Source organism: Megascapheus bottae, chromosome 20, assembly GCF_031878675.1.
Source record: "Megascapheus bottae isolate mThoBot1 chromosome 20, mThoBot2.hap1, whole genome shotgun sequence".
Classification (NCBI taxonomy): Eukaryota; Metazoa; Chordata; class Mammalia; order Rodentia; family Geomyidae; genus Megascapheus; species Megascapheus bottae.
The window spans coordinates 10640823-10650443 of NC_143528.1; the positions used below are offsets into that span (position 1 = coordinate 10640823).

Genomic DNA, 9621 nt, shown 5'->3' on the forward strand with positions numbered 1-9621 from the left:
AAAAAAAAAAAAAAAAAAAAAGTAGGACTATTTTCCTGCACCCCACACCCTAAGATCAGAGTCAGTGATGATGCTAGTTATAATGACTTAACCTTGATTTCATCATTCTGTGACCTGGATGCCCTCCCATCCCCTAATCTCTAGGCTTCTCCCAACCTATAATTCAGTTCAGCTAGGGCGGTCCCCACCAACAACAAAATCTCATACTTGCCTGATGAGAACCTGCTTGACTCAGTTTCCTAACAATATGCATTTCTCCGGTTGGAAATGTGACTTTGTAATAGGACTTATAAAATTTTACCATCTTAGAGTTTACTCCTAGCTTCTGTAACTCCATTTTGTTTTGGTGACTCCATCTTAGAAGGCTGCACCCCTTGAAACTAGTTTCTCATAGTTGAACATTTAAAGATGAAGGGTTGCGCATGTGTGTATCTTCAGGCAGCTCATTCTGACCTTGGTCTCCAGGGGATAACAGCCCCCACACCCAAAGTGGAGCATTTCACTGTGGGCCAGGCCAAGGACTTAGGCCTGGGTCTCCAAGAGACCACCACCCATATTTTAATCTTGCTCCCTTGTTAAGCCCCATATACATCTACCCCAAAATCCAGTCCCTCACATAATCTCCAATCCCGCGGGAAGGTCTATGCCCCTCACTGTTCCACAATAAACAGTCCTCTCCTGTTGATGATCTAGTCTGGCCTATTTCTTTTCCATTCCCCTTCATTTTCTTTACAAAAGATATATGTGGCCTTTGTTGCTTTCTGGATAGCAACCATAGTAACGGGTTGTAAAAAAAATGATCATAGTAGTGAGTTATAAAAATGATCACAGTAGTAGTTATGAAAATGCCACGGTAATTGTCAGGTTGCCCACTTAGGATTGCTTATAGCATTGTTTTAGCCTGCTCGTGCTTGCTTACAATATTGTTTTAGCTTTGGTAACTTCACGCTTGCCTTGCACCTGTAGGAAAGAATCATTAGTTACTTTCCTCCCCTGAGCAAATGGGGGTGGGGTGGGCTTTCAAGCCATGTGACTAGCCTGGGCACTGCACTTTTTGGGCATCCAGACTGTCCAATGTAGTCCTGGACAGTAATAAAGACATTTTGTCAGTCATGAACTCTGGGCCTGGGCGTTGTCCCTGAGCTCTTCAGCTCAAGGCTACCGCCCTATCCCTGAACAACATCATCACTTCCGGTTTTCTAGTAGTTAGTTGGAGATAGGATTCTCCCTGTCTTTAGTGCAGGGGCTGGCTTTGAACCATAATTCTCACATCTCAACCACCTGAGTAGCTAGGATTACAGCCACCTTGCCCAGCCAATGACTTTCTTTTGGCTGTACTCTCTATCTGCATGATCTTCCCTTCAACAGTTTAGTGGTAGAGTGCTTGCCTAGCATGCATGAAGCCCTGGTTCAATTCCTCAGTACCACATAAACAGAAAAGGCTCAAGGTGGCATTGTGGTTCAAGTGGTAGAGTGCTAACCTTGAGCAAAAGAAGCTTTAGGGACAGTGCCCAGGCCCTGAGTTCAAGCCCCAGGACTGGCAAAAAAAAAAGGTACCTGTTTCTCAGCCAGGCTCTGGTGGCTGAATCTCCAGTGAATCTCTGGACTATAAAGTGGAAGTTTGAGGCCGGGAGTTTGGTAGAATGCTTGCCTAGCATGCATGAAGACCCGGGTTCAATTTCTCAGTACCACATACATAGAAAAAAGCCAGAAGTGGTGCTGAGGCTCAAGTGGTAGAACTGTAGCTTTGAGAAAGTCCAAGGATATGGCTTAGGCCCTGAGCTCAAGCCCAGGACTGGCAAATAAATAAATAAATAAAGTAAGTGCAAGTTTCCTGAGGATCACAGTTCAAAGATGAAGGATTGACTCCAGCCTTATTCCCCCAGGTCAAGCAAAACACCAGGTATGTGCTCTCACATGCTTGCCCTGTAAGCCAACTCTGGTTTAGCTGAAAGCCCTCTCAACTCAGAGCCTTCCATTCTGAGCCTTCCAAGGATACTGCCCTGGGCCACCAACCATAGCCTTTTTTTTTTTTTCCTGCTTTCTTAAGACCCATTTAAGCCTGATCCCAAATCTAGCTCCTCATACAACCTCCATACAGGATTACAGGCCTGAACCACCGGCACCTGGCTTAGACTAGAAATTTTATCCTCAAAAAAGTGCGCTGTTTAGCCAAGTGCGGTGGCTTAATGCCTGTAAATCCTAGCTACTCATAGGGCTGAGATCTGAGGATCATGGTTCAAAGCCAGCCCGGGCACTAAAGCCTGTGAGAGTCTTATCTCCAGTTAATCACTAGAAAACTGGAAGTGGCTCTGTGGCTCAAGGAGTGGGGTGGTAACCTTGAGCTGAAGAGCTCAGGGACAGCGCCCAGGCCCAGAGTCATACAAAAGACCAGCAGAATAACCTGTTTAAGTAAAGCTTTTTCTTACTGCATGCCGGGGCCAGCCGGCAGCAAACCAGGGTTCGCAGATTGGGATTCCTGAAATAGGGGGCAAGGACTAGGAAAAAATAGAAGAGAGACAAACAGATGGGGTTCAGGAGGGCTACAGCCCAAATCAGGAGCCACAGCTTAAGAAGCCTGTAGCCCAAGACCGTAGCCCAGTTTATTTCCAGTTCTGATCTTAAATACACATCTTTAAACTAGGGAACTGCCAGGGGCTACATTCGTGCAAACAGTATCAAGTCTGAAATAGGTTGAATGAGAAGCTATCAAGTCCCAAACAGGTTAAATGAGAAGCTATTGACACAGCCCAAACTCATGATAAGAGCTTACTTCCTTGTGTACTCAATTGTGCGGGTCCAAGGTCACTGACCCCACAGTCACGGTCACTGACCCCACAGTCAGTCCCCAACAACTGCATACAAAGAGAATAGTACTTTGGCATAATCATACTAGGATATAAGGACAGTAAAGAGTTCTGTAGTCTAGGTTCAAATTTTTTAAGATAGCCTATTTATTATGAGGATCTCATTGGTATTGGGCTTGGTTCATGGTATAATAGTTTGGGACCAGTGTCCCAATATAATCAGTCGGATTTGCTTTTTCCCCTCCCATTTTCTGCACTGCTAGGGACTGAACTCAGGTTTTGCAAATACTAAGCTGGTATTCTATCATTGAATTATCTCCCTAATGCTGAAGTAGAGGATTTTTCATAAAGAAGAGGATTTTTCCAATGAGTACTCAATTCAAACTCTTACCATTGGAGAAGGAAGCCCTGTAGCCAACTGAGCAAACTAGTTATTCAAAAGAATGAATTTTCAGGGCATTTGTAAGAATTACAATAAAGGTAAACACTAATTTACAACCTATCTTACAGGCAAAATATTTCCAGAACAAACAGTAAAATTAAGTTGATGGAGAAGTCTTCATTATTAATGGTGCTAATTAAGCTATATACTACAGATAGCACACAGTCAAGACATAAAACTCTTGAGTGTAGTATTTGTAGAATTTTTTTTACTGTTGGGAATCATACCTAGAGTTTCCACATGATAGGCACTTCACTACTAAGCTATATTTATAAGAAAAAATTATATTTAGAGTATGTTAAACTATTATCCTTTACCCACACCTTCACCCTCACCTGCTTAGGGACTGAACTCAGAATCTTGTATTGTCATTCGGATTACTGCTCATGGCTGATGCTCTACTTGAGTCATGACTCAGTCTGGTATTTTGTTGGTTAATTGGAGATGTAATCTTGAGAACTTTCTGCCTAGGTCAGTTTCAAACTGTGTTCCTCTAGGTCTCTGTATGTGGAATTACAGGTGTGAGCTACTACTTCCAATCAACTATTCTACCCTTCTTAGTATTACAGCTGTGAACCACTTGCTATTATTAAATCCATCCACGGTTAATTGGAAATAAGTTTCATGGACTTTCCTGCTGGGACTGGCTTTCAACTGTGATCCTCAACTAGGATTATAGTACCCTGCCCAGTCCATTTTATTTATGTATAAAAAGGGTAGAATAGGGGCCGGGAGTTTGGCCTAGTGGTTAAAGTGCTTGCCTAGCATGCATGAAGACCCGGGTTCAATTCCTTGGTACCACATACATAGAAAAAAGCCAGAAGTGGTGCTGAGGCTCAAGTGGTAGAGCTCTAGCCTTGAGAAAGTCCAAGGACTCTGCTCAGGCCCTGAGTTCAAGCCCAGGACTGGCAAAAAAAAAAAAAAAAAAGGGTAGAATAGTTGATTGGGAGCAGTAGCTCACACCTTCCACAAACTGAGTAAGCAGAATTCTGCGGAGGCAGAGATTAGCAAATTTGAAGTTCAAGACCAGTATGTGTATAAAGCAAGACCACATCTCAGTGATCTCAGTGAATAGCTGGGTGTGATAGTGTATATCTGTCATCTCACCTGTACGGGAAGCATAAATGCAAGAATCTCAATCCAGGCTGGCCTGGGTGAAAATACAGGATCCTATCCTACATTGCCTAGCAAGTATGAGCCCTGAGTTAAATGACCAGTGCTTCCACCATTCTCCACAAAAGTGAGATTTTGGTAGTAAAGGCCAAACTGTGAGTATTCTAGTGAGACTTGAATGCAGGGCCTGGGGGTTCCTGAGTTCTTCCCCTCAAGATTAGTTCTCTCCTACAGTGAGCCACAGCTCCACTTCCTGTTTTTGAGTAGTTGATTGGAGATAAGAGTCTTACAGGGACTCTTCCGCCTGGGCTGGCTTTGAACTGCAATCCTCAGATCTCAGGCTCTTGAGTAGCTAGGATTACAGGCATGAGCCACTGGCTCCTAGCCCATGAATGTTTTTTAATGTTATGAAAGACACTGAAGGAGCACCTTAACTGGAGATAAGAGTCTCGTGGACTTTCATGCTCGGGCTGGCTTTGAACCACAATCCTTAAATCTCAGCCTCCTGAGTTAGGATTATAGGTGTGAGCCACCAGCTCCTGGATAAAGCAAGTTTTTTGTTTTGTTGCCAGTCCTGGGGTTTGAACTCAGGGTCTGGGCACTGTCCTTGAGCTTTTTTTTTTTTTTTTTTTTTTTTTTTTTTTTTTTTTGCTAATGGCTAGCTCTCTACCACTTGAACCACTGCACCGGTTCTGGCCTTTTCTGTGTATGTGGTATTGAGGAATTGAACCCAGGGCTTTGTGCATGCTAGGCAAGTACTCTATCACAAGGCCACATTCCTGGCCCTCAGGGCAGAACATTCTGTATCTGGCATAGAGCCAGGGCAGGACATCCTATAGCTGGCAGGCAGCCAGGGAAAACATCCTATTTCTGGTATGCAGCTGGGACAAAACATTCTATAGCTGGCACATAGCCAGGGCAAACATCCTATATTGGGCACATAGCCAGAGCAGAGCATCTTGAATCTGGATGCTAGAAATAGCATGTGACCAGGGTAGGGCATCCTGACTGTGGCATCAGAATATTGCTGATGCGGCTGGGGGCAGGAGTATGTACAGTTTTTGGGTGGAAGTGGGCAACTGGCTTATGGATGACAAGATTAAGGCTGTCAAACAAAAATAGGAGTGAATATACTAACATCTTTTTTGCTCACCTTTCTTTTTCAGATGAGATCTCATTTTTCCCTGGGGTAGCTTGGCCATGACCCTCTACCTATAAAGAGGAATGTATCTCCTGTGTATCTCTCCTGTGTATGACCTCTACTTATGTCACGAGTGAGCCATGCTTTCACATATCATCTCAACTGTGTGCATGCATGTATGCATGTGCACAAACATGCGCCTATGTGGTGGTACTGGGGTTTTGATTATAAGTTCAAATTATCAAGTCTAGATTATGATTTCCCCCCTAACTCCCTTCCTGCCCCGCCCCAGTTCTGGGACTTGTACTCAGGGGCCTTTTCTGTTTATATGGTACTGAGGAATCAAACCTAGGGCTTCAAGCATGCTAGGCAAGTATTCTACCACTAAGCTACAATCTCAGCCCCTTCAATTTCTCTTTTTAAAGAAAGTTAACAAAATTTATAGCCAGGTGCCTATGGCTCACACCTGTAATCCTCTTACCTGTACATATTTTTTGAAATGCTATTTCAAAAATCCTGAAAGCAAAGTGAACTGGAAATATGGCTCAGGTGATAAAGAGCACCTGCCTGGTACAAGGCCCTCAGTTTAAAAACAAAAATCATTGGCTTCTGGTGGCTCAGGTATATAATCCTAGCTAATCAGGAGGCTGAGATCTGAGGGCTATGGTTTATAGCCAACCCTGACAGGAACATCTGAGAGACTCTTATCTCCAATTAACCACTAAAAGACTAGGATTGGAGCTGTGGCTCAAGTGGTAGAGCTAGCCTTGAACACAGTTGCTCAGGAGCAGTTCAAAACCCAGGAGCAGTGCCAAAACAACAACAAAAAAAGTCCTAGAAGTAAAACAAAGGAAGGAAGAGACACGACAAAGCCAACAAAGAAAAATGATTATTTCAACATGGTGAAATCATGGCTGGTTTTTCCAAATAAATATTTAAGTAAAAATTTTACATCTTAGCATATTATGTACCTAAGTAATATAGCATTAACATTTTACATGTCATAAAGATCACATAGCAGGGCTGTGGTGGCTCATTCCTATAATCTCAGCTACTCAAGAGGCTGAGAGGGGCTAGAAGTGTGGTTAGCATGCATGAAGCCCAGAGTTCAATTCCACAGTACTACATAAATAAAATTTTTAAATGCAGCTGAGATCTGAAGATGGAGGTTCAAAGCCAGCCAGGGCAGGAAAGTCCCTGAAATTCTTATCTCCAGCAGAACTGTAGATGAAGACAGAGTTGAACTGGTACAGTTCCAGCCTTGAGTGAAAAAGCAGGACCCTAAGTTCAAGCCCCAATACCATCAAAATGAATAAATAATAAAATGTCATATATGGGGGCGGGGAGTTTGGCCTAATGGTAGAGTGTTTGCCTAGCATGCATGAAGACCAGGATTCGATTCCTCGGTACCAAATACATAGGAAAAAGCCAGAAGTCAGTGGTGCTTTGGCTCAAGTGATAGAGCTCTAGCCTTGAGAAAGCCCAAGGACAGTGCTCAGTCCTGAGCTCAAGACCCAGTACTGGCAAAAAAAAAAAGTTATATATGCTTTTATTATTTAGCATTTATTAGTTCGATTTGCATATCCTTCCTTCCTTGCTTAGCTAGTCCTAGAGATTTGAACTTAGCCTGGGCTGTCCCTGAGTTTTTGTGCTACTTACTGCTCCACTTTTGGCTTTTTTTTTCATTGCCCTCCATGTGCTCATTTGGCCATAGCTGGTTTTCAGGCCAACTTTCCGCTCTTCCCTGTAGTGATCGCAGGCTTGTGCTCTTGTGACCTGTACACTGTCCTGTGATTTTTGGCTTATCGGGACAGATATTCAAAGCGGAGCCTAGGTGGAAATGTCAAAGACAGGCCTAGTTTCTCCAGCCTGGGAAGCTGCTTTTGTGCCTCCCATTTCTACTCCGTAAGTGTCATGGACGGATGCCAATCCCTATCTTGCCTTTCTACCCATTTCTCAAACTAAAGATACTAAGAATGATCGGAAGGCCGAATAAAATGTGTTAAAAATGTAAATGACCCTGCTGGACTCTAGTTCACCAGGCCTGTAATCCTACAGTCCCCGGAAGCTGAGATCTGAGAATCACGGTTCAAAACCAGCAGGAAAGCCCGGGAGATTCCTACCAACCACCAAAAAAGCTAGCCTTGAGCAAAGCTCAGCAGCAGAGAGCCGGCCCAGGGCTCTAGACCCAGGGCCCGCGCGCGCGCACAGGCCGAACCCCAGATCCCAGAGACTGCGCCAAGAGATCGGGGCTCCTGAGGCGGGCAGGGCTTTCCCGAGGGGCTGGCTACGGTCCCCGGGAAAGACTGCGGGAAAGGGGCTCGGAGGTTTCCGCGTCTCTGCCCCGCCCGGACGCCTCGCTGGTGCCCCGCGGCCTCGCCCCGTCCCGCCCCTGCCCGCGCCGGCCCGTGCTTAGTCACGGTGAGGCTGCGCTCGTGCGTCCGCCCGCTCCCCGCCCCCGCCCCGGGCCGCGCCCCCTCGCCGCGCACTTCCGCGCGCATGGCCCTGCTGCCGCGGGCGCTGAGCGCGATCGTGCGGCGTGCGGCGCGCGCCTCCACCCGCTCCCCGCTGCTCGCGCCAGGCACCCCGCACGCCCGCGCCCGCGCCATGGAGTGCCAGCAGGAGCCGCAGCCGCAGTACCCGCCGCCGGACGCCGGCGACGTGGTTTCCTTCGACTACCTGGTGATCGGAGGTGGCTCCGGTGGGCTGGCCAGCGCGCGCCGGGCGGCCGAGCTGGGCGCCAGGGCCGCGGTGGTGGAGAGCCACAAGCTGGGCGGCACTTGCGTGAGTACCGAGGTCCCCCTAGCGTCGCCTCCACGGTCCGCGGGCGCCGCCCGCGCAGCCCCGCTCTCCCCTCGGCCTCCTAGCCCGCCGCGACCCCCTCCGTCCCTGCCCGCAGGGGTCGAGGCGCCACGCTGGCCGTGTGTCCACTCGGCGTGGGGGGGGGCGGTTCTAGAGCTAGCGGGTGGAGACGAAGCGCGCGGGGGCTTCTCGGGGCCTTCGGCTCGGAGCCCGCCGGGTTGGCACAGGTGCAATAATCGCGGAAGCCTAGCGCCCCTGGCAGCCGCTCCTCCTCCAGGGGGGGAATCTTGCAGTCCCTGCTGGATCTGGGGGGACGCACACCCACGACACGGCACCTGGGAAGTCGCTAGTGGCCTGTGTGCATGGGGGAGCGTCACTTAGCGGTCGTCCTCAGCTTGGCTGCACGTCTGAAGTCGCCCGTGGAGTTCGGTTCTCCTCCAGGTTTGCTGACTTAATGGGAAGCTCTGGAGGTGATCTTGAATGGCAGCCAGTGTGGAGAACTGAAGATTATCTTGATAGAGAGTTTACCGGGGTGACTTCTCAAACAGCTGTTTTGCTTTTTCTTCTTGTAATGCCGAGAAGAAAATCCCGAGATTGGAAAACCACTCATTTTAAACAGAAATTTTATATCCGTGTTAATTTTGTGGCCTTTTTCCGTCGTAGGATTTGGGTGAAGTACTGAGTGCTGCCTATGAAAGTACTGAATCCAAGACTAACCTGGGATTGGAAATAGGTTTTGTACTTTCAAGGCTGATGCTTAAATTATTAAGTGAGCCAGGCACAGGCGGCTCACACCTGTAATCCTAGCTACTCAAGAGGCTGCGATCTGAGGGGCTGGTTAGAAGCCAGCCCGTGAAGGAAAGCCCTTGAGACTCGTCTCTCCAATTATCCATCAGAGAAATAAAAGTGGCACTGTGGCACAAAGAGGTAGAGTGCTAGCCCACGGCTGGCAAAAAAGTAAAATAGGGGCTGGGGGTTTGGCCTACTGGTGGGGACCCGAGTTCAATTCCTCGATACCACATACCTAAAAAAAGCCAGAAATGGTGCTGTGGCTCAAGTGGTAGAGCTCTAGCCTTGAGAAAGCCCAAGGACAGTGCTTAGGCCTTGAGTTCAATCCAGGACTGGCAAAAAAAAAAAAAAAAAAAAAAAAAGACTAAATTGCTCAGTAGCTATTTCTGAAATGAACTAGAGATGTACAGCTCACTCCATTGTTCAGGGTTCCCTTTTCTTTTTAAACTGTCCTGCCCCTTAGCTAGTTCACTCAAGGCTGGCCTTGTAGCACATAAACCACAATAAATAAATAACAGGTTTTAAGA

General features: G+C 47.1%; 1 protein-coding gene across 1 annotated transcript in view; it reads left to right on the forward strand.

Moving 5' to 3' along the window:
• The first annotated feature begins 8002 nt into the window (after window positions 1–8002).
• The window catches only part of Gsr (glutathione-disulfide reductase), a 44753-nt gene continuing 43134 nt past the window's right edge, over window positions 8003–9621 (forward strand). The window contains exon 1 of the mRNA XM_090353957.1: window positions 8003–8287. Coding sequence (XP_090210083.1) covers window positions 8003–8287 — 285 coding nt within the window. The remainder of the gene's footprint in view (window positions 8288–9621) is intronic.